Source organism: Erinaceus europaeus, chromosome 2, assembly GCF_950295315.1.
Source record: "Erinaceus europaeus chromosome 2, mEriEur2.1, whole genome shotgun sequence".
Classification (NCBI taxonomy): Eukaryota; Metazoa; Chordata; class Mammalia; order Eulipotyphla; family Erinaceidae; genus Erinaceus; species Erinaceus europaeus.
Window position 1 is genome coordinate 191,556,520 of NC_080163.1, and position 24,080 is coordinate 191,580,599.

The following is a 24,080-nucleotide window of genomic DNA, read 5'->3' on the forward strand; positions in this document are numbered from 1 at the left end:
TTGTTTCTTTCTGAGTTCATAGATTGGGTAGGAACTTCTCCCAGACTCTGTCCTGAAATATAAGACTCCACCCCAGAACTTGGTAGCAATGGTTCAGGGAGTCACACTGCAAATATTGTGAGAGTCTTGACTGTGATCCAGTCCATCCTCTGGGGAAACTTCAGTGGGGGAGGAAGCCCTGAGGAGCAGGGTTGAATCCGCTTAGAATGAGGGAGGAGGCAGAAGAGGGACATGCATTTATTTCATTGTTCTCCATCAAGAACAGACTGAAATTTCTTTCATACTTGACCCCACTGACTGTAAGTGGAAAATGCTGAGTGCAGGAATAAGTCTTTCTAATTTTCTCCAATGTGCATGACATCAATTCATCAAGAAACATACAAACTCACACTTCCTGCTGCAGGGCAAGGAGCATGCCAATAGGTCTCTCCTCGGGGAGTTAGCTGCCAACCAGCTCAGACTCTGATATTGGTGCAGGGACTTTAGTTTTAGAGTCAACAGGACTCTATCTTCATGTGTTTTCACCTTGCAGAGTGACAGAATCTGCCTGAGCTGGGGCTGTCGAGGATGTAAAGATCTGAACCACTGGTTGGATTCAGTGTCAGCAGTAAATAAAACTGTCCCAGAGGTAGAGGAGAGAGCCAGGTTGTGTCTCAAAGAGCACAGCTTGATAACCACCCCTGGATGATAATAATAATCCATGAGATTCTGATTTAGGGACTCTACCCCCTCCCCCCCACCACACACACACCTTAACTAAGCTTTCCTCAATAAAACCAGATAAATTTTCTCAACTTGACATATTAATTCACCTTAAACCACTTCAGATTTAATGCCCAAATAAACAGCATCTGTTTTTATTTGTCTCCATACAATTCGCTCCCTAATGGCTGAGGAGCTGCCATGGGATTCTTCTCTCCTTTGTCCCTGCTTGGAAAAGCTTACTTCTCCTGAAGTGTCCTTTGGCACTCAGCTAATGGACAGGGAACCTTGACCATCTGTGTTTCCAGTCACAGTCTTGATGAAGATCTGGTTTGTTCCCCCACCATGATATGATCATTTAGATAGAGCCCTGGCAGGAGGAAGTCCTTGCTGCCAGTCAGCCCTGGCCAGGAAGCTAAGTCCAACCCTAACACTGGCTCCCAGGGGCACTGGGAGCAGGATCTTGGGGCAGGGTTCTGGGCAGGGGGTGCATGGACTGAAGTTCTCTGTATCTGGCTGAGGTACACTGTCTTTCTCAGAGTCTTTGTAAAGGGAGAAGCCCAGGGTACTGATCCAGGTCTTCCTCACTGCTGTCAATCACATCCAGGGGTCCCCTCTGCATTGGATCTATAGGTTCTGGTAAACATTTCCTCCAGTGTGTGAGTTCTGCACTAAATGCTCAAACTCCAACAGAGGAAATAATGCATAACACAGAGGGACAGACTTTTACACATCATTCCCGAATGCCATGTGTGTTTGAAGTACAGGTATCTCCCTGCCTTTATCCCCCAACAGCCAGAGGTCAGAGAGAATCACTCACTGTGTACACGTAGCTGCCCAGTGACTTTTTCAGTTTGAAAACCTCTTTTTATGATGAGTAGCGTGTAGTATCCTGTGTCACCCTGGGTAACATTCCAGAACAGCAGGGACGCATTGGTGTATAATGTCTCTCGACCGCTATGTGCAGGCCCATTGGTCATTGTAAGTGTACCTGTTTCATATCCTATAATTTGCTGGTCTGGATCCACGTGTTCCCCTTTGTACCAGCCGAAACCTGTAGGATTCCCTGACATATTGTAGACAAGGAGGAAGACATCTTCCCATTCAGCAGCATTGGCCGGCACTGATTCCACAGTCAGCTGGGTGGTGGTGGGCAGTATCCGGAAGGCTATGAGAGAAACTACAAGGGAAGGAAAGAAACTGATCATTATTTGCACCTGAATATTGGGGTAGGCAGATTAGACTCTGGCTCCATGGAAGATTTTAATCCTTCATCTTAGTACATGTGTCTGCAGTGTGTGTGTGTGGGGGGGAAAGGTGTGCACGAGGATCAGCCCCTCTGACCTGGCTCTCACTCTGTTTCTAGTCCTCTTCCCCAGCTGTCTGCCTGGCTCAGCCCTCAGACCCCTGCTCACACACAGGTGTCCCCAAAGCTGCCTTCCGTGCCCACCTGCTCTAAGAACCCTCTGTCTCCACTGTTCCCTGCATGACACTTGTCAGACCTGACTGCACACTGTATACTCATCATATCATTCTCCCCCCACCCAGACTGTGAGATTTTTGTGGACAGGGACTTTACAGAGATTGTTATCACCACAGTGATGGGACGAGCTACAAATACCTGCAGGTGAACTACCTGCTTCCTCCCCTCCAAGTATAAATAGAGCCTTCTGTCCCTCTCAGAGCCCTATACTCCCCATAGCACCCCACCCAGCCTCTGTTCCTCATCTTTCCCACCCCAGTAATAGTTCCTCTCACCTGCCAGTAGGAGCCCCTGCCAGGGGACACACCCTCTGTGGACAGGGGCTGATCGGGGGTCCATGGGGGCTGCTGCCTGCTGTGTCCTCCCTCTGAGAGAAGAGCATGGGCTCCAGAAATGCTCCCAGCACAGCTGCTCCTGAGTGTCAGCTCTGAGGAGCCTCCTCCCTCTGTGCTCAGCCTCCTCCTGGAGAGCTTTGACCTGTGTGTACAGGACAAGGGGCAGATTCTGCCAGGACCTTTCCTCCCTCCCCTCCCCTCCTCCTCCCTACTGTGCCCTGCCTTCTTCTTCCCTCCTCTCTATGCAGGTGCTAGGAAACTGCTGAGGCTTAATGCCTTCTGCACAGTGTTTGTCTCCTAATGGAGATTTGTGCCTGTGCAAGTACCATCTGTTGGAATTTTAACTCCAGGTAACTCAGAGTTTTAAAGCGGGTCCACTGCATATGTAACTGAGATGACTTCTTACTAGAGTGATTCAAACTGAGTGATGCTTTTAGGGTACTTTGGAGATAGACAGACATGGGGGACACTGTACACATGAAGACCAGTATCTCTATGTCAATGGAAGAAGTTTGAAGGAGATTATTTCCCAACTCCTGATAATAATTTAACACTGCCAAACTTTGATCCTATATTTCCTAGATTTTGAACTGTGAATAGATGACTATCTGTTGCTTCAGTCTTTAATTTGTGGTACTTTATTTATCGATCTGTATCAACTTCATTGTCAACCCCTAGCAAATGAGTGTGACACCTCCCTCTCTTTCCCCTCCCCCTTCTATCTTTCACACCACACACACACACACACACACACACACACACACACTCACACACACTCATACACACACACATCTGAAAAGCATTTCTGACTCTCCCTTTTGAGCTAAGCAGTAGGGCTCCATCAGAAGGACTTCTTCCAAGGATGTCACCACACTGCACTGGGAGCCCCTGTGGAGTTTTATAAAGATCATGATGCTATCTGGGGTTCTAGTCAGGGACTCCTTGGATTCTCATGCAGATATGATGGGTCTAGCCCTCTAATACATCCCTCTCTCCACTACCACTGGTCACTTCCAACAGGAACATCGGGATAAGCCCTCTGTTCCTGAGACCCAAAGAAAAATCTGTAAAAGGGCAAATCCTGGGGAGTGTTCATGATTTTGGTCCCAGGTCTGGAAGTTCTGCTGAATACTATCCTGATGGATATGATCTCAGTTTCCTGTTAGCATGATGCCTCCCCATCCCCTCATAATCACCACCCTACTACTTTCTCCCGGGAAGCAGAAATGGTTTGTTGTAACTTAGAGATAATATTTTTTCTCCATGAGGCACAAACAGGAAATGGAACCAAGATGGGTGAGTTTCTGCTGTCAGAACTCCCCAAATACAGTAGAGAAATTAGCAAAAACAAGAGGAAAATTGTTTTTAATCAGACCCTCCATAGACCACAGTGGGTCAGAGGCCAGGCGAGTCCCTGGAGCCCCCACTCCCCAGGGCATGGATTACACCTTTGCTCTGCACTGTCCAGAGTCCAGACAGCCTCTCCAGGTCTCCAGAAATCCAGAGGGAGCCCCAACCTCCAGACTCAGGAACCTAAATTCTATGAGAACTCAGAGCTGGCTTTTGGGTTCTTGCCTCCAGCTCCAGACCGCTGGGGTCTGGGCTCACAATGGGTCCTTCCAGCCCTTAAAGACATCCTAGAGGAAACTAAGAAGCCATGTCTCCTTTGCGGTTGACTCTGCAGTAAATGTTTGTATCTGGTTGTAGTAAATCCTGTAAAAGACAGAAGAGGCCTCTGAGGACTGAGGAGACAGCATAATGGTTCTGCAAAAGAATCTCATGCCTGAGTCTCTGAGGTCTCTGGTTCAATCCCTAGCACCACCATAAGCCAGAGCTGAGCAGTACTCTAATCTCTGTCTCTTTCTTTCACATTTAAATAAATAAAATATCTTTTTAATTGGGAGGATTAATGGTTTATGGTAAACAGTAAATACAGTTTTTGCTGGATGTGTGTAATTCTTCAGTTTTCTGTAAAACACTCTACAACCCCATCATCCTCCACCATCAAGTATCAGAACCTGAATGCTCCCCTGCACACACACACACACACACACACCCCAAAGTCCTTTATTTTGGTGCAATACAACAAACTCAGTTCAAGTTCTCCTTGTCTTTCCCTTTCTCTTCTTATTTATAAAATTCTGTTTGTGAGTTTATATGGAACCAGAAAAAAAAACTAGAATCGCCAAAACAGTCTTTTTAAATTTTTTTTAAGAGCACTGATCAGCTCTGGCTTATGGTAGTACAGGTAATTGAACCTTTGACTTTGGAGCGTTAGGCATGAGACACTTGTGGTTTAGAGACTCTAGCTAGAGGGTCTCTTTGCATAACCATTATACTATCTACCCCTACCCCATTGCCAAAACAATCTTGAGGAAAAAGAACATAACTGGAGGCATCACACTTCCAGATCTCAAACTATATCACAGAGCCATTGTAATAAAAAATGTCTGGTATTGGAACAAAAATAGACACATTGACCACTGGAATAGAACTGAGAGCCAAATATAAGCCCACACACTTATGGGCCTCTAATTTTTGACAAAGAGGTCCAAACTATTAAAGGGAGAAATTAGAGTCTCCTCAACAAATGGTACTGGGGAAATTCAGTTGAAATGTGCAGAAGAATTAAACTAAACCCCTACATTTCACTGCACACAAAAGTAAACTCCAAATAGCCCAAGGACTTGGATGTTAGACCAGAAACTATCACACACTTAGAGGAACATATTGGCAGCACTCTTTGCCATCTAAAGTTTATAGGCATCTTCAATGATACAAATCCAATTGCAAGCAAGACAAAAACAAAAATAAACCAATGAGACTATATCAAATTGAAAAGCTTCTACACAGCAAAAGAAACCACCACCCAAACAAATATATAAAAGAAGAATTGGGAGTCAGTCGGTAGCACAGTGGGTTAAGCGCACATAGCATAAAGCTCTAGGACTGGTGTAAGGATTTAAGGATTCCCCCAGGATCCTACAGAGGAGTCGCTACACAGGTAGTGAAGTAGGTCTGCAGGTGTCTTATCTTTCTCTCCCCCTGTCTATCTTCCTCTTCTCTCTCCATTTCTCTCTGTCCTATCCAACAATGACAGGATTAATCATAACAACAATAATAATAACTACAACAATAAAAAAACAAGGGCAACAAAAGGGAAAATAAATAAAATAATTAAAAATTAAAAAAAGGAAGAAGAATTAGGAGACAAAGCAGACAACAGCAATGACAAGGACTCTGAGCTCTTGTAATCTTCTCAGAACATGGTCCAGGGATTCCCCTCTGCACAAATTTGCCTTCTGGGGGGACCTCTCCATTGTAGAGGTGGAGCTTCTGCTCCCAGGACCCTCCCTCTTCACCCCTACAACCCTTGCGATTTCCTGAAGTTGGAAGCAGAGCCAAGGGTGAGATGGGTGCACATCTCACACACACACACACACACACACACACACACACACACACTTTGGGGCTCCTCATCCACACTCACCTCGTAGATGGGAGCTGCTGGATTGAGACCCACTTGGTGATCCTGGGTAGAGGGAGACAGCAGAGGTCAGGGAACAGGGTTGGGAGGTCATTTCTCCTCACACAAGTAAGTTGCAAGGTCTAGCTTCAAGCAGATAAATCCAGGTCTGCAGCTTCAACCCCCAACACCATCCCTGGCTCCCCACCCCCATGTTAGCCCAGGATGCCTGACAGATGGTCCCGTGTCCTCTCTGCTATGGGCTCAGGGAGGGGACTCAGGAAGTCTTTCTTTCAAAAGGCCAAATTGCAGCTAGTGCTTTTTATTTTTTTCCTGGATGTTCTGAATGGGGAGGGAGTCAGTGCTGTGTGTGTTGGGGGGTGGGGTGGGTGGGAGATAGGGGTGGGAAGTGGGGGGTCAGGGGAACCTAGCTCTGAACTAAAGTAAGCTGGGTGCCAGGGAGCAGGACAGACTTACCGAAAGATTGATGTTGCTGTAGAGGTTGCAGCCTGGGAGCAGAGATAGTAACTTATCAGAGACAAGTCAGACAGTTACAGAGAACTTGGACCTGTCCCTTAGGTGAGAGGACCCTGGTCCACAAAGCAGGGCTGAAGGAACACCACCACCCTCACTGGAGAAGCCTGGCCGCTTCAGCTTCTGAGGGCAAGGACCTTTTTCTCTGATCACAAAATGTCTCTTTCTCTGGATGGTTCCTGAGAGTTCTGCTGAACCCCAGAGAAAGAGTCAGAGGATGGGGAGATTGGCAGGAGAGGCCAAAGTGCAGGAAAGGCCCCCAGCCACTCCCAACTGAACAGCTACTCACCAGGGGCAGACACTGGGGGCTGGTGCTGTCTGAGGTCACATTGTCCACAGGTCCTAGGAAAGGTCAGGTGTGTGAGGGGTACCAGGGGAGTGACAGCTGTGGCATCAGAGCAGGGGACAAGACATTGCCTTGTACAAGCAAGGTGCAGAGCCCCCTTTCTCCACAGAGCCATTTAGTGGGGGAGGAAAGATGACTCTGGAAAGCTCTCATGAAGACACATTTGTCCTGGTCCCAGAGGGGAAGGACCCATAGGGTGATGGGGATACAGGAGAAAGTTGGCCCATAAGGGACCAAAGACCCAGGAAAGGAACTAATCCACACAGGTAACTGAGCAGATGGATTAGGGGCTCAGGGAAGCAGGGTTGTGTGTACAAAACAGTGTGGACCCCCAAATGTGGGAAGACCTTCCCTCAGGCCAGGAGACACTGACATGTGACAGTGGCCTCTTCCAGCTCCATCTGCCTTGACAAGAGGCATCTCCTAAGACCTGCTGTCCTGTTCAGTTCTCCCTCCTGCTTCACACATCAGGGCTGTGGGTCATACATCTGCCACATAGGGACGCCTGATCCACCTGTCCAGGCTCTTCCGTCCTCTTTGTGTGACCTGAGCCGGAATCCCCTCAGACCCTGAAGCTGTAAAAGCCCCTCACAGGATGGGTGGGTTTGAATCCACAACAGGAAGTGAGTTCCCTTTACTGTGCCCTCACTTCCTGGAACTTCCTGCTGAGTGACTAGGACAACACTGAGGGACAGGGCCTATAAATCGAGCTGACTTTTACCTGAGGAGGCTTTGAACAGCCGCCCCAGGTCAGCCCTGGTGAGACAGGAGCTGGATGGAGTGGAGGGAACTCTAGGAGGAGGTAGGGCTGTAGGGAGTTAGGCCTAGAGCCCAGGGATGGAGTCTCTTTCCTCCTGGGCTGGAGTCAGTCCATGGGGAATACTGTCATACCCGCTGATCCTTCTGAAGAACAGGAAATAGCCCAGAGCACCTGCCAGTGCCACTCCAACCAGGACTGCAATCATGATGCCAGCAATAGCCCCTCCAGAGAGGCCTGTGGAGTTTCCTCCTGCTGGAAGGAAAAGAGACCATGGGAGATGAGTTTGAAGCCTAAGTCCATTTCCAGGGAAACCATAGTGGGCTTTGACACAGAGGGACTGGCTAGGGAGGAAGGAAATGCTATAAGCTTTGTGTGTAGTTCCTGTGTTGCCATCACAATATCTGCCAACCCTGACCCCATGCCAGTGGTTATATCCTGTTCTGCTTCCACATCTGAAACTGTTCTCACTCTTAACCCCGCACCTCTCCCTACATGGCTATACTTCTTGCCGTCCCTGTCTCTTTCTCACATCCATTCTTTTGTCAGCTCTAGATCCTCCTCCATCGCTGCTGTTGGTCTCTGAGGGTAGAGTCTACAGTAGTCAACTCCACCCTAATCAATAATACATTTTTTCTTTTTTGTGTTGCCACCAGGGTATTTGCTGGGGCTCGGTGCCAGCACTATGAATCCACCGCTCCCAGTGGCCATTTTCCTTTTTTTTTTTTTTTCTTTTACTTTCTATTATACTTGAAAGAGCAGAGAAAACTTGAGAATGGAGCAGAGATAAAGAGGGAGATTGAAAGCTAGGCCCCTGCATGCCCACTGCTTCACCACTCACAAAACTTCCCTCTGTAGTTGGAGAGTGGGGTCTCAAGCCCAGGTCCTTACTCATGATATTATATGTGCCACCGAAAAAGGTGTGCTAATGCCCACCCAGCCTCCCACAGTGGAAATGCTTTAAAATGTTGTCCTCCCATCCTTCCTTCCTCATGAGTGGTGGGGTACCACCCCCACTTTATAGAGGTTCTCTGCATAAAGAGAACTTATAGGACACAATGCACTCTCAAACCCACCCACATTTCCTCTGAGAATGTCAGCTCACCTTTCCCACGTTCAACAACTTTTTGTTCTCCCCAGTTTTCCAGTAAATCTGACCAACACAGTCCACCCCCAAATCTGCCCTCATTTCCTCTGAATGTGTATTTTCATCCATTTCCCCAATAAATCTAATCACTCACTTAAAGAGAAGATGTACATTAAGCATGGGACTGTCCTAAACAGATCACAGAACTGGTGAGAGGTAAAGAAAATGTAGTAAACCAGGAAATTCTTGACTTACAGCTGAGAACAAAAATGCCAATCAAAATGGTACTAGTTGCAAACATTACTGATCCCTAACCTTGTGTGTAACCTGTAATTTCACCGACATCCTCACAGACATTCTCTAAGCAGCTTTCTGATCCAGCTTTTCCTCCCAGTTCCTCATGGAGGAAATTGAGCCTCAGGAGGAGGTGGGTCTGTTGAGTCTGTGGTCAAACAACTGTGACATCAGATCAGGGCAGGACAACAAGGTTGGTCCAACTCTAGCTTTTAGCTGTGTTACCCTCTAGGCTCTGCAGTAACCCTCCGCATGTCCCACTCTTCAGGGCACATCCATTTCACCCCCTGCCAGTGACAGGGACAAGGAGGAAGGAAGTGTCACTCACAGATCACTTTCAAGGAGATGGGGTCACTTTTTCTGGAACAGAGCGAGTTGGAACACTGATAACCCCCAGCATCCTCTCTCCTGATGGGCTCGATGGTGAGGGTGCTGCTGTCCTGTGACAGTTTTGTCCTCTCTGTGAGCCGCAGACTCTGCCCATTGAAGAACCACAAGATGGAGACCGCAGTGTCACTGGTGAGGCAGGTCATGACCACAGGGTCAAGTTCTAAGACTATGGTATTGCTGGCTTGGATGGAGGGCTGGGTCACTGACTCTGTGGAGACACAGGGGTTAGAGAATGAGCCTGAGGCCTGGGGCTAACACTTTTTAAATTTTATTTCTTTATTTTGGATAGAGACCGAGAGAGATTGAGAGGGAAAGGGGAGAGACACCTGTAGCACTGCTATACTACTCCCACACCCCACGCAGATGGGGACCAGGGGCTTGAAGTCAAGTTCGTGAGCATAATGACATGTGCACTCAACCGGTGTATCACCACCCAGCTTGCCTGGGGCCATTTTTCTTCATCAGAGATGTCAGTCCCCTCACAAAATCTCAGCAGGTCTGCAAGGTCACCCAGAAGATGGCCCTGATACACTTCAGTAGTTATGTCCAGGAGATGGTGAATGGAGAGAGATCTAGGACTGAGGAGACAGCATAATGGTTCTGCAAAAGGATTTCATATCTGAGGTTCCCAGGCCCCAGGTTCAATGCCCCACCTCACCATAAGCCCAAGATAAGCAGTGCTGTGGTAGAAAGAAAAAAAAGCTAGGAAGGAAAGACTGCTTCACATCTGACTCCACATCACCCCTATCCCCCAGAACATCTATGTAGCACCAGCTCTAGGCATTTCTCCTCGCCTCACCCCACTAGTACAGCTAGCCCAACTCCAGAATGATATCCCCCTGAAAATGTCTACTAAATCCTCTTTAAAAATAATGTCATCATTGGATGGAACAAAAACATCAGGTTTCCCTGTAAATATTTGGTTTTACACCTTTTACACTGCAACCGTGTGAGTATTTTTATATAATAATTAAATTGGGAGGCAGAAGATAGCTCTCCCTGTAGGGCATGTGCCCGAACATGTGTGCAGGATGGGCTCAAATCTGGGTACCATATGGGGGGGGAGTGGTACCATGGCACCAGGAAGAGCTAGCACTGTGGTGTCTCTTCCTCCCTCTTTCTCTCTGTCCCTGTGTCTTTCTCTTATTCAAAATAAAAAAGAACAAAAATGTGGGGGTGATTTCTAACACAGTGCAAGGTGCATGTATAAGCGTGTCTCCTGAGGGGAAGCCTGAGTACATGCAGCTCTGAGTCTGGTTGCCAATGCAGGGAATTTCATGCTAGAGTTATTTCAGATACTTTCTCTTTTTGCTCTCACTCTCCAAACCAGTCTCTCTTTTAGCAACATGTATCTAAGAAACAATCTGATCCCTATCTGGTTTCAAGGTCCACACATGCAAGGTCCAGGGTTTGGGATGGAGGTGGGTCTCTTGCCTTTGTTCCTGGATGAGTACTGTTGTGGTCTTGCTTTAATGAGTATATCTCCCTATAACTTGGTTTCTTGCAGTAAAATCAGGTAGATAGTCCTGATTTGCCAGGTGACCAAGTAATAACCTTAAATCACCCAGAATCAACTGACCTGACACTGGTGTAGAGTTGATGCTGAAATAAACAGCATCTGTTAGTATTTGTCACCATGAGAGTCATTCTGTGGTTGGATGCCTGGTGAGTGAGGAGCTGCCAGGAGTGAGTTCCTTCTCTCCTTTGTTTCTCCCAGAAGTTTAACTCCCTGAAGTCTTCTAGATCTCACTAGGCAGTCTCAGCTAATGGCCTGGGGACCTTGACCATACGAGTTGCCAATCCCAGTCCTGGTGAAGAGCCAGGCTGTCACTGCCCAGGTGTGACTCTTGGCACAAACCCCTGGCAGGTGACCAGGTCAGGAGTCACAGCAGGAAATCCTTGCACTCAGTCCTGTGCAGGAGGCCAAGCTCAACCCTAACACTGGCTTGAGGGGCACTGCACTCAGGAGCCCTGGGACATGGCTTCTGAAGGGGCTGCCTAGAGCTGAGCTTCTTTGTGGGGATTCCAGGGCCCCCATCATATGACGCTGCACCTATACTCTACACTGTCTTTCTCAAGGTCCTGGTCACGGGAGGGGCCCAGGGTGCTTGTATGGGATGCTAGTAACTCTGCTGTGTTACTTCCGTCTATTGCCACTCTCCACGTTGAATCTGTGAGTTCTGGAAAGGGTTTTTAATTCTATGAAGTTTTTCCACAGTGTGTGAGTTCTGCACTAAATGCTCAAATCCCAATGCTGGGCATATGCATAACACAGAGGGGAAGACATGTGCCAGTCACTCCTGAGCACCCTGTGTGTATGAAGTGTAATTCTCTCCATGACCCCCCAACAGATAGAGGTTGGAGAGAGTCGCTCACCACAAACACGAAGCTGCCCAATGACTGTTTCAATTTGCAAACTACTCTTAATGACATGTAGCGTGTAGAGGCCTGTGTCATTCTTTCTGACATTCTGGAACAGCAGGGATCCATTGGTGTATAGTGTCTCTCGGCCGCTGTGTGCAGGCCCAGTGGTCGTTTGTTGTGTGGCTATTTCATATCCTACAATCTGATGGGCTGACTCCACACTTTCCCCTTTGAACCAGCTGAAGCCTATAGTGTTCTCAGGCCAATTGTGGACAAGGAGGAGAACATCTTCTCCTTCAGCAGCATTGGCCGGCGCTGACTCCACAGTCAGCTGGGCGGTCGTGTTGGCCGGCACAGACTCCACAGTCAGCTGGGCGGTGGAGGGCAGGGTCCAGAAGGCTATGAGAGAGACTACGAGGGAAGGAAAGAAACTGATCAATATTTGCACCTGCATATTGAGGTGGACAGCTGTGTGGTCGTGGGTGGGGTCCAGAAGGTTATGAGAGAGACTGCAAGGGAAGGAAAGGAACTAGTCAATATTTGCACCTGCATATTAGGATAAAGATTAGGCTTTGGATCCTGAGAAGCATGATAACCCGTCAGTTTGGAGGTGGTGGTGTGTGTGCTCACAGTATGTGTGTGAGAGGTGTGTCCTATAAGTACCAGTAAGCAGCATGAGCATGATGGCCAGTTGTTCTGAGCTAGTTGTGTCCTCTGTTTTGAATCCCCTTCCCCTGGTATCTTCCTGGCTCAGCCCTCACTGTGCTGAGACCCCTGCTGACACTCAGGCATCCTGGGAGCTGCCTTCTCTGCCTACCTGCTCTAAGGACCCTCTGCCTCCACTGGGGGAACTTGCTCTGCTCTGTTGTCACTGTTGGACCTGACCTCACATTCTAAACTCTTTGATTCTCCATTTGTCCCAAAGAGTGTGAGCTCCGTTAATTGTGACCTTGCTCTCCCATGTGTGGTGGGACAGGGTGCTCTCCCCTGTGGGTGAACACGTCATGTTCCAGGGCCTTCATGCCCTGGTGATTGCCAATGTCTAAGGGTGTTGATTAAGCACAATATTTAGTGCCCGGTTATTTGTTTTCAGGAACAATTCCTTACTAGTGTCATTTTATTACTTTCATAACTGTTCAAAACGTCATTATGAAAAGTAATATAAAAATACGGTAGTGGGAGTTGGGCGGTAGCACAGTGGGTTAAGCACATGTGGCACAAAGCGCAAGGACCAATATAAGGGTCCCAGTTCAAGCCCCCGGCTCCCCACCTGCAGGGAGTCGCTTCACAGGCGGTGAAGCAGGTCTGCAGGTGTCTATCTTTCTCTCCCCCTCTCTGTCTTCCCCTCCTCTCTCCATTTCTCTCTGTCCTATCCAACAATGATGACATCACTGACACCAACAGTAACTACAACAACAATAAAAAAACAAGGGCAACAAAAGGAAAAATAAATAACAAAAAAAACCTTATCAACAAGGGCAACAAAAGAAAATAAATAAGTAAATATTAAAATAATAATCATAATAAAAATATAGTAGTGGTGATGATTTGACCCCCTCTCTACCTCTCATGAGAATTTCCTGTCACTCACTTGGATTGTGTGCTGTTTTGCCATGTGAACAACCCAGGTTTGAGCCCAGGCCACTGTAATGAAGAAGTTTCAGTGCTGTTGCCTGTTTTACTCTTTCTTTCTCAGGGAGGAGGAAGAAGAGGAGGAGGACCTCTATGAGCCCCAATCCCATCCCACCTTGCTTTTCTGTCATCTCCTCTCAGATGCAAACAGAATCCTCTGTCCCTCTCATGGGGTCTGACCTCCCCAGGACGCCCCAGCCAGTCTCTGTCCTCCATCCTCCCACCCCCATGAATGGCCCCTCTCACCTGCCAGCAGGAGCTTCTGCCAGGGGACACACCCTCTGAGGACAAGGGGTGAGGGGGGCTCCATGGGGGCTGCTGCCTGCTGTGTCCTCCCTCTGAGAGAAGAGGCTGGGCCCCAGAAATGCTCCCAGCACAGCTGCTCCTGAGTGTCAGCTCTGAGGAGCCTCCTCCCTGTGTGCTGAGTCTCCTCCAGGGGCAGTTCTGTAGGGTCAAATGGTGAGAGTGAAGTCTCTTCCAGGGCTTTCTCTTCCCTCCTCTCTTCTTCCTGTCTGCCTTGCCCCTTCCTCTTTCCCTTCTGTCTACACGCAGGTTTCTGGGAAGTGGTTAGACCTCTGCCTTCTTCAGAGTTGCGTTCTTCCTTTTGATATGTATGCAAAATCATCTGTTGAAATTTTAACACTGAGTAATGAAGAATTTTGAAATAGGCCCATTATATAAGTAATTGAGATGATTTCCAACCAGTGTGATCCCCTACTTCAGTGTGACTATGCTTATAAGTGACCTTTGGAGACACGCTATCTGATCCATGGTCTGGTTAGAAAAAACAATAAAAAAGGAGAACCCCTCCCCCCCCAAATGCAGAACAGTAATTGCCACAAGGGAAGGAAGAAAAGGGGGTGGGGGAACTACATAAAGGGACCAACTGTATGGCGGTACGTGGGAACCAGAATTCCTGTGGCGGCTAAAATGTCTCATGCAGAGGTAATGACTTGAACATTACATACCAAGGTCAGAAAATAGCTGGCTGGGACTGGTGTGCTGCTTTGTCACGTCCACAGTCCAGGGTCAAGCCTGTCCCCCACTGCACTGAAGGACGCTTCCATGCTGTGCTATCTCTCTTGATCTATCACTAACTCTGTCTCTGATTTTCTGTCTGAAAAATAAGTTGACCCGGTTTGGTGAGGCCCATATGATGACAAAACAGACTATAGACCTGAAACGTATATAATGTTATAAACCAGCGTTACTTCAGCGGAGATATAATTTGACTACGTATTTATTTCCATGAAGACAAATATGCACAAAGATATTCCATCTCTGTGCTCTGGATTTGCCCTATACCCTACAGGTGTTTCAACTACTCAATTTCTATTTCCCCGGTCACCTAGAGTAGACTCATCTTGCTGGTCCAGTAGTTGGCTGATTAGTATCTCATGGTGATCAGAAGTGAGCTCCAGACCGGTGAGTCCACCACTGTTCCCACTGTGCTCACTGCTTGCTTGCCAACCCTGGAGTTTGAAGGTGAGGCTTCTCCTAGAGTCCAGCTCCCACTTTCTCTGTATCTGGGGTTCTCCAAGCTCTACCTGGGATCACACAGAGGCTTTTCCTTTTCCTGTCTAAAGGTTTTGGCCTTTCTGTGAATGCTAGCTGTTTTCTTCCTACTGAAAGTGTATTATTACTACTTGGTATGACTTTTTTTTTTCTGACCCAGATTGGAATAAGAATAACTTAGTGTGTGATTCTATGGACAGGGCTGTGACCAGTGGAAAGGCCTAAAAATGCCTTAGAAGTAGGGTCCCAGTTATTTGAACTCCCCTCCCTTTTGTTTTCTCATTTATTAGAGCTCTGCTCAGCTATGACTTGTGGTGATGCCAGGAACTAAACCTGGGACTCCCAGGCCTCCAGTACAGAAGTGTTTTGCATAAATTGATGCTATCTTCCTAATAGGATCCCAGCTGCTGATGTTTAAACACCTGGAGTCCACCCTTACGGGCATTCTTCACTAACTGAGTACACTTAGTCAATAGTAATTTAGTCTGCCTTTATAATAGACCAGTGGCACTCTTGTGTGGGCCCTGTAACACCCTGTCTTTCAACTGGAAACTGCTTCTTGGCCCCCTTGCCTGCCTTCCCCAGGGGCTGCAGACCCAGAGTCCTTTCTCAGTCTGACCACTCTGTGCTCATTGTCCTGTCTTGAGTTCCTAGACACCTTCTATTCAGTCTTCTGCCTGTAATCACCTCGGTCCCCCGGCTGAATGCCATTTCCTTTCCTTCTTGACTCCTGTCTCACATTTCTTGTCAGTTTGTACATCTCCCTCCTATTGCCAGTATGGGTACACTAATCTGTGCCTGTAAGAAATGGATACTTGCAGGGATAGACAGCATAATGGTTATGCAAAGAGAGTCTCCTGCCTAAGGCTCCAAAGTCCCAGGTTCAATCCCCTGCACCACAATAAGGCAGAGCTGTGCAGTGCTCTGGGGTTTCTCTCTGTGTCTTTCTCTCTCTGCATCTCTCTCAAAAATAAAGTAAATAAAATACTTTAAAAAAAGAAATGGATACTTGCTGAATGACAACTGCTTCATGATTTTGCTCACATGTGGAATATAGAGAATTGAAGCTCATGAGCTTGAACAAACATAGTAGGCAAACTGTCTCTAAGTCTTTGTGAGAAGCATGGTGGCTATTGCCGGGGATCATCAGGAAGGAGGGGCAGATCAGAGAGCACAAACATCAGTGGTGGGTACTGGAATTATTCCCCTATAGTCTTATAATCTTGTAAACCACTACTAAATAACTAACAAAGCAAAGCAAACTATTTGCAAGAAGAAACTGATACCTTCCCCTGTTCTCCTTATCTCAGCTCTCATGCCCACCCAGAGCTGGAAGAATCACACCCCCCAAGTTCCCCTAAACAGCTTCAGCTGCCCCTTCCTTAACTGGAAGGTCCACCCTTGGTAGGAAGCTACATCTCATCTTGAAGCCCCGCTGCTGCTGCTGCTGCTACTACTACTACTAATAATAATAATAATAAGCCCTGTTTGTGAGCTGCCCTTCAACCAGATTCCTCAATTTGTAAAGACAAGTAGGTGAGGCCAAAAGTCCACCCTAAGGGGAGGGAGCTCTGAGCCTGCACCAGGTGAGGTGCTCCAGGCAGCAGGGCACCCAGATATTTCCTCCATTAGAGGGCGCCTCCTACTGGCAGGTCTCTGGGGGGGCATGTGGGTGGCTTTTTAAAAAATGATTTTATAACTTACAAAGATTTGGATAATACAGAATCTATTCACCTCACCTCTAATTCCTCACCACATATGCCTATTTGGTACTATGATCTCTGTCTTTCTCCTTTTTTCTCATATATAAACTTTTTTTTTTTTTGGTCAAAGCACTGCTCTACCTGGGACTTTAGAGCTTCAGGCATGAGGGTGTCTTTGCATAATCATTATACTATCTCCCCCTTCCACAATGGTCTTTTTTTAAAGTCCAATTCTAGCCTTCACCATAAATTTGATCCTACTGCAAAATGAAGGAACATCAAGGTGAAAATTGCACCCAGCAGATTTAAAGAGGCAAAAATACTGATAAAAACAATACAATAGAGAAAAGAAACTGAACTCAACTTGCCTAAAACAAATGTAGGGCAGATTGTAAGAGTAAAGAGAGGAATTATTAAACCACCAGTGTTTGCTTGCCAGACTTTCACAAGAGCAAAGAAAAAAAAAACGGGGTGTGAGGGGGGGCTTAAATAGCATAATGGCTATGCAAAGAGACTCTCATGCCTGAGGCTCTAAAGTGGCAGGTTCAACCCACACACACACTGCATCAAACAAATAAAAGGATGGGGGGGGAGAGGGGGAGAGGGAGAGGGAGAGAGGAAAGAAAGAAGAAAGTAATGGACAGGAAAGGGGGGGAAAGAATTTTCGTAAAAATCCCAACAGTATTTCTATATCTTATTTGTAAACTTGCCTACCCATGTTACCTTCCCACTCTCCTCAGAAACTGGGTGGAGGGGCAGTATTTTCCAGGAATGTTAGATTTTGAAAGAGTAGTTCCAGAATCTTGAGACATTCCCTGGGGCCTGAATCTGGCCAGAGGCATTTAAGGAAACTTAAAGACACTTTAAATTTCAAAGAAAGCATCCTACAAATGCAAATGGCAATTATATTCCTAAACCATGGGGGTGGGGGTCAAGAGCCTGGAAGTCTCTAGGTCATGACAGATTCTAAGGGGAAGGAAAGTCAACTAAATATCTAAAGAAACTAAGGATCTAAATTCCATTTGTGCTTATAAAGAATTGTCTATGAGACTGTTACAATGAATCGATAGCTTCAGAGAAAAGAAAAGGGAGCTCTTTACAGGCGAATATTAAAGCACTGCCAAATTCCACATTCACATACGCCTAACTTACCATGTCTGGCAGGCCTTTGCATTCTCTATGAGTGGTGGAGCAGTGGAGCAGTGCAGGTCCTTCTCCTCCTCTGTCTCCCACTCATCTCTCAAATGCAGGGCATTGGGTAACAGTTATAAACTACTGCAACAAGAGTCCTGGAACACAATAATCTGAAGGATAAAACGTGAGTTAACCTGTTGTCCTCTCCCCCACAGTTTCTTTAAAAAATGCAGAGCTGGGGACAAGTAACATAATCATGCAAAAGACTTTCTTTCATGCTTGAAGCTCCAGGACTTAAAATTCAATCCCTGCACCACAAGCCAGAGGTGGAAAATGCTCCAGTGAAAAGCAGAAAAGAAAAAGAAGACAGGGAGGTGGGGTGGTGGGGGTGGGGTGGGGTGGGGTGGGGTGGGGTGGGGTGGTAGGTACACCATAGGTAGCACAGCAGATTTAAGTGCACATGGTGAAGGATCCCGGTTTGAGCCCCAGGCTCCCCACCTGAAAGGAGTTCATTTCACAAATGGTGAAGCAGGTCTGCAGGTGTCTGTCTTTCTCTCCCCCTCTCTGTCTTCTCCTCCTCTCTCCATTTCTCTCTGTCCTGTCCAACAGCAATAACAATAATGACAACAGCAAGGGCAACAAAATGGGGAAAATGGTCTCCAGAAGCAGTGGATTCATAGTGCAGGCATTGATAACCCTGGAGGGAAAAAAAAAGAAAAAAAAGGAAGACAGGGAAAAAATAACTATTGAATATATACTCACTAGATACTACTCTGCAATAAATAATTATATTGTACACTTTATACTTAGTGGAGTAAGGAGGTGGAAAGCAACTTCTGTGACTCCACCTTATATGTACAATACCGTAATGATTCCACTAAAAAGTCATAACTAATTCTCAAACTTATCAAAGTTATAAGGTACAGCATCAATAACTATTATTATGATTCTGCACATAAATAATGAACTATCGGAAAAGAAAATTATGAAAAAATCCAATTATAAAGTCATTAAATACATATAAATACACTTAAGCAAGGGTGCAAAAACAATTATACACTAAATCTACAAGAACAGTAATAAAAAAGACACAAATAAATGGAAAGACAACCTATGTTCGTTGATGAGGAAATCTTGGGAGTAGGATGGTAGCGCAGCAGGTTAAGCACAGGCAGCGCTAAGCTCAGGGAGCAGCATAAGGATCTGAATTTGAGCCCCCAGCTCCCCACCTGCAGGGGAGTCGCTTCACAGGCGGTGAAGCAGGTCTGCAAGCATCTGTCTTTCTCTCTCCTTCTCTGTCTTCCCCTCCTCTCTCCATTTCTCTCTGTCCTATGCAACAACGATGGCATCAATAAAAATAACAATAATAACTATAACAATAATAAAAATAACAAGGGCAACTAAAGGGAAAACAAATTAATTAAAAATTAAAAATAAAAACTTAATGGGCTTAAAAAGAAAAGAGGAACAAGAGGAGATCATGGTAGTAGCATACAGGACTTGCATTTTTAGAGGCCCCATGTTCGACTCCCAGCACCACCAACAGGCACAGCTGAGCAACACTCAAGTCAAAACAAAACAAAACAAAAAATTAATGACAATACCCTCAAAAAGATCCACATATTCCATGCAAAACCTCCACAATTCCAATAATACATTTTTCTCAAAAGTAGAAATATCTAAAAATTCATATGGATATCAAAAAACCTGAAGGGACAAAAGTAATTTTACAAAAACATAAAGTTGGGAGGGGTCAGGTGGTAGCACACCCTGGTTGAGTGCACATGTTACAGTGCTCAAGGACCTGGGTTTGAGGCCCCAGCCCCCACCTTCAGGGAGGGAAGCTTTGCAAATAGTAAGGAAATGCTGCAGGAATATGGCATGTTGATTTCTTTTCTTTGGGCTTGGGGAAGGTAGATTTTGATCACATATGTCTAAATGAGCAGTGTCGTAAGTGAACGCACAGTGGCTTCTGAGAGCACCCCATCCTACCTGGGAAGTTCTCAGAGGGACAGGAGCCTCCCACCAGGACCAGGATGAGAGTCACAAGAGAAAGGTGGTACGGTTTCATAGATTGGAACTGAAAACTGATCATTATGCCTCTTACTTTCTGGAGGAGTTGTGTAGAGACTAAATCTGAGGGACACTAGTTTGGTGGTTGTGTGAAAGAAGATCCATGACTGTGGACTTTGTGCTGCTGGCCCTAGAACCAGACAGACCTGAGTTGAAAGTTCCTGCCTTACTAAGTTTATCTCTAAGTGGGTGTTGCTCCTATGGCTTCTGGATCCTCTTTGCTGCCCAGCAGGTGGTGGAATGGATAAAGTGTTGGACTTGCAAGCATGAGGTCTCTGGCACTGCATGTGCCAAATGCTGCCCCTGTGTTTGTTCTCTCCGTCTCTCTGTCTTTCCCTCTCATTAAAAAGCAAATAAATAGAGGCCAGGTAGTGGCTCACCTGGTTAAGCATACCTGTTACAGTGCAAAAGGACCTAGGTTCAAGTCCCCAGTACTCACCCACAGGGGGAAATCTTCACAAGTGGTGAATCAGGGCTGCATCTCTCTCTCTCTCTCTCTCTCTCTCTCTCTCTCTCTCTCTCTCTCTCTCTCCTTCCTCTCAACTTCTCTGTTTCTATCTAATAAATAAATAAATATAATTTTAAAAATAAACTGAGTAAGAACATACTTTGTTAAAGAAAGTGAAGAGAGAATTCAGTGGTGTTTACTGGGGAGGTCTCAGCAAGGAGGAAGCTGGGGCAATGTGGGCATGGGGAGGATGGGAGGAGAAGAGAGCAGAAAAGTCCACAGTAGTAAGTAGTGGTAGTTTAGGACTCCACTCACCAGGAGTTCATGATTGTCTCAGGGCCAGGGTCAGCACAGCCCTGAAAATACTCCCAGAGTCATTCAGCCTCTCATCCACTGCTCCCAGTGCTAAGAGGATGGGGCTGAGCATCTCCCCTGAGGACAGGGAACACTTGGATTGAACCTCCCAGAACTGTGCATCTGAAGAGAACATCAATCACTCATTTACTATCCAGCCACCACTCACTCTTTCCTCTCTCCTCAGAAAGCTGCTGGTCTTTGTTACACATGTTTATACTGGGTGCAGGAGTAGGGTGAGAAGGAGAAGGCAGAGGTCTCATGAAAGACCATGTACACACGGCAGTCTCTTTACTACTGAGCTATACGCTGACCTGCCAACTGCTACACACACACTCACACAAGTTTTTTATTGTCGCTATGGTTTTATCACTGGGGATCCATGCCAGTACTATAAATCCACCACTCCGTGTGCTCATGTTTTTCTTTTCTATTTTATTTGATAAGCCAGAGAGAAATTGAGAAGTAAGGGGGAGATGAGAGAGAGAGAGATAAAGAGAGACACCTGCAGACCTGCTTCACCACTGCTGAAGTGCCCCCTCTGCAGTTGGAGCTCATGGGCTTGGACACAGGCGTGTACTCAGCAGGGTGCACCACTGCCAGGCAACCCTTCCCTTCCCCCCCACATTTAAAAAATTATTTTGTGATTTTATTTATCCATTTATTATTTTCTTTTTCATCAGTAATTTAATGTTGCTTGACAAAATTATGAGATAACCTGGGTATAATTCAATACTGTTCCCACCACCAGAGTTATGTGTCCCCATTCCTTCCATTGGAAACTGCAGTGGTTCTCCCAAAATCACAGAGATGGGCGGGCTATTATTTCTATAACTATCTATTTATATTTATGTATATCTGCCCATTTTTCTCCTGCGGTCCTGCCTTCTCTTCCTTTCTAAGGCACACCTACACCTGTTACTACTTCAGAGTGTCCTTCCTTTTTTCCTCTTAGGAATCTAAGGCAAAGTCAGTCCCCATCTTACACTTTCCTGCCTTTTTACTCTTCCTCCTGCAGCAACAGCCCACTAGAGGGCACTCATGCTCTTTCTGGAGGAGTTAAGATTTCACTCCTGCCAGGGCTGGAACCTGAAGTTAACTAAGTCTCAGATTGGTGAAGTGAGTTTAGGGATCATTTAGTCTATTGTCCAGTGCCCTGGCAAATGCTTCATGGGATAAAGCCAGCTGTTACAATATGACATTTTTCATGTTGACAAATTTTATAAGAGAGATACCCTGGGCTGATTACTTTAATGAGCCCAGGCAGAGTAAGGTGACATGCCTGTACTACATCTACACAAAAATTATAGCTGTGGAGCAGGGGTAGGTAGCATAATGGTTATGCAAAGAGACTTTCATGCCTGAGGCTCCCAAGTCCCAGGTTCAATCCTCCCATACCACCATAAGCTAGAGCTGAGCAGTGTTCTGGTAAAAAAATATATAAATAGGGGCCAGGTGGTGGTGCCCCTGGTCGAGTGACATGTTACAGTGCGTAAGGACCCGGGTTTGAGCCCCTGACCCCCATCTGCAGGGGGAAAGCTTTGCAAGTGGTGAAGCAGGGCTGCAGGTGTCTCTCTGTCTAACTCCTTCCCTCTCAATTTCTGGTTGTTTCTATCGAATAAATAAATTAATTAAAATATATATATAAATAAATAAAAATGAAATTGACATGCCAATTTCAATCAAATCAACAAAGCTCTGATTTTACCAACAAACAAAAAATTTTTTGAGAAGCTTGGGTTCAATTTTTTAAAGAGCCACAGGATGTTTAAGGGTGGGGGGAGAGGGGTATAAGCTGAAACTAACCACTCCTCTCCTGCACACAGTGTGCACTCTGCCACTAAGCTGCATTCCCAGCCAGGAATTTAAACTATCAACTGCATACATCTTTCTAAAGTCTTTTTAAAATTTACTAACTAGTTTGTTTATTGAATAGAGACAAGAGAAATTGAGATAGGAGAGAGAAGATACAGAGGGAGAAAGACAGAGACACTGGCAGACCTAGTTCACCTCTCATGAAGCTTTCCCCCTGCAGGTGGGGATGGGGCTTGAACCCAGGTCCTTGAGCACTGTAATGGTTGCATTCAACCAGGCCCCTAAGTGCATGCATCTTAATCCAATCAAGCATACATTTGCCAATGTCATCAGGAGAAAAAATATGCTATATAGATCTATAGCATTCATGGAAACACACACACAACAGATAAACAGGTACCTTAAGATCTTGTGGTGTTTGCTTACCATTCCTGCCTAGGTAGGCATAACACAAAACTCATCTATAGCAGAACAACTAGAGTTTTTTTTTTTAATCACTACCAAGAGAAACACTGGGGCTCAGTGCCTACACAACAAATCCACTGTTCCCGGTGGTCATTTTTCCCTTTGTTGTTGTTATTGTTATTTCATTATTATTATTATCATTATTATTTTGCCTCTGGGTTATCACTGGGGCTCAGTGCCTGCACTATGAATCCACTGCTCCTGGCAACCATCTTTTTCCCGTTGTCGTCATTGTTATTGGTGTTGTTGGATAGGACAGAGAGAAATTGAGAGAGGAGGGGAAGACAGAGAGGGGGAAAGACATCTGCAGACCTGCTTCACTTCTTGTGCAGCAATCCCTGGAAGGTGGGGAGTCAGGGCTCAAACTGGGATCTTTATGCCAGTCCTTGTGCTTTGCAACATGTGATCTTAACCCAGTACATCCACACCCAGGCCTCCCTCTTTATTATTTTTATTTTTTCTTTATTTGATATGACAGAGAGAAAACAAGAAATGATTGGAAGATAGGGAGAGGGAGAGAGAGAGAGAGAGAGAGGCAGGCCTGCAGTACTTGCTTCATCATTCCTGGAACACCTTCCCCTGTCTCTGCAGGTGGCCTCGACCCAAGTCCTCAAATATGATACTGTGTGCATTTAACCAGGGTCTCCACTGCCCTTCCCCCCCCACAACTGCATGTTTTAATGCGCCATCTCATGGAGTTTGTGAACCTGAACCTGGGCAAGAAAGGGGAATCAGCATGGATGCACTCATGCCAAAATCAGGAGGACAGTGTCCCAGGCCATCGCTGAGAGGACACCCAGGTATTCAGACACACACCTGAGCAGCAATTAGGCAACAGTCTCCTCAGCAGTGTTATGGGAATGAATTCTCCACACTGACATCACAATACTCAACACTAGTGGTCCTGTCAGGTGGTTGAGTATTGAATTTTATTAAACCACTCAGCTGAGGGTTCAAGTCTTAGGAATAACTCACTCAGGAGCCATCCAAGAACTGAACCCTGAGTATGACTGCAAATACCTTCCTATTACTTTTTAGTACAATAGAAGCATTATTTGCACAGCATATTTGCACTATTTCCAGGGCAGCTGGGTCCTGTTTATCTAAAGTCTATAAGAAAATTGTCAGGGGGGTTTAGGGCACCTTGCATAAAAACCATGGTGTAAAAACATCCTGTCCTAAC

The 24,080-nt window shown here is 46.1% G+C and overlaps 1 protein-coding gene across 1 annotated transcript in view; it reads right to left on the reverse strand.

Annotated features, from left to right (window-relative positions):
• The window catches only part of LOC103127621 (uncharacterized), a 163,792-nt gene extending 149,957 nt beyond the window's left edge, over window positions 1-13,835 (reverse strand). Inside the window, 9 exon segments of the mRNA XM_060186434.1 lie at window positions 1,523-1,882; window positions 2,461-2,662; window positions 6,011-6,052; window positions 6,542-6,708; window positions 6,810-6,862; window positions 7,758-7,878; window positions 9,333-9,602; window positions 11,771-12,169; window positions 13,637-13,835. Of these exon segments, the coding sequence (XP_060042417.1) occupies window positions 1,523-1,882; window positions 2,461-2,662; window positions 6,011-6,052; window positions 6,542-6,708; window positions 6,810-6,862; window positions 7,758-7,878; window positions 9,333-9,602; window positions 11,771-12,169; window positions 13,637-13,700 (1,678 nt within the window). The 5' untranslated portion in view covers window positions 13,701-13,835.
• Window positions 13,836-24,080: the final 10,245 nt, after the last annotated feature.